Here is a 938-nt window from a genome sequence, read left to right on the forward strand (position 1 = left end):
CCCGCCCGAAGGCAGAGGTCGCCCAGCCGGTCCGGGGGCCGCCCGCGAATGTCGGGCCTCCCGGTGGCGCACGTCCTTGTCACCTGCTTTCGTCAGCGCCCCGCCCGCGCTTGGCTCAGCCCAGACCCGGCATCCACCGACGGGTGAGGCTGCAGCGGGCAGAGCCGGTGCAGAGCGGACATCCCGGCAGGACCCGAGCCTGCCCGGCCACCGCATCGCCTGCCTGGGACCTCCTCGCCACCGTGGGCAGGACAGACCTGGCTTCACCAGGGGACCGTAGCAAGGAACGTGGCATCCCTCTAGGAAGTGGGTTGAAAGTCTTTTTGCCTGATTGGCAGCTGACGAGTCCCTCATCACCAGGGATTTCTGCTTAGTTCTGTTCCGAGCTGTTCCTACAAATAAATTATTCATTCGTTTCCAAGTCCCCTTTGAGCAGCTTTTACACGCCTTGCATTGGCCTATATGGAACCCCCCCAAAATGGAAGCCATCCCAAACGGCTTCTAAGGCACATTATTAATCCGCCTGAGTCATGTTCATTCACTTCTGTGGGTCAGACAGCCCATGGCGATGGTGTTAGTCTGTTTCTGTTATGACAAACTACTGGGAACTGGGTAATTTACAAAGAAAACAAAATTTATTGCTTATGTTTCAGAGGCTGGGAGTCCAAAGTCCAGGGAACACATTTGGGGAAGGCCTTGGTGGTGGCCACCGTGACCCAGGAGTCTCACATGTCAGAAAATGGCGGAGCAGAGGGACAGGCTAACCTCTCATGGGCTCTTCTTTTAATGCCCTCAAAACCACACCCTGAACCACACCCCTGACCACCATTATTAATCCACTCACTACTGCACGGTCCTGCAATCTAATCACCTCTTCAAGGCTCCACCTTTCCATTACTGTAATAGGATTTCCACCCTCAACAGTTACAATAGAGATT

General features: G+C 55.0%; 1 protein-coding gene across 1 annotated transcript in view; it reads right to left on the minus strand.

Moving 5' to 3' along the window:
• The window catches only part of LOC103607880 (interleukin-1 receptor-like 2), a 73,839-nt gene extending 73,657 nt beyond the window's left edge, over positions 1-182 (minus strand). The window contains 1 exon segment of the mRNA XM_008592342.1: positions 127-182. Within this exon segment, the coding sequence (XP_008590564.1) occupies positions 127-182 (56 nt within the window).
• Between the last annotated feature and the right edge of the window lie 756 nt (positions 183-938).

The sequence above is a fragment of the Galeopterus variegatus genome, unplaced genomic scaffold, assembly GCF_000696425.1.
Source record: "Galeopterus variegatus unplaced genomic scaffold, G_variegatus-3.0.2 Scaffold7801, whole genome shotgun sequence".
NCBI classification, from domain to species: domain Eukaryota; kingdom Metazoa; phylum Chordata; class Mammalia; order Dermoptera; family Cynocephalidae; genus Galeopterus; species Galeopterus variegatus.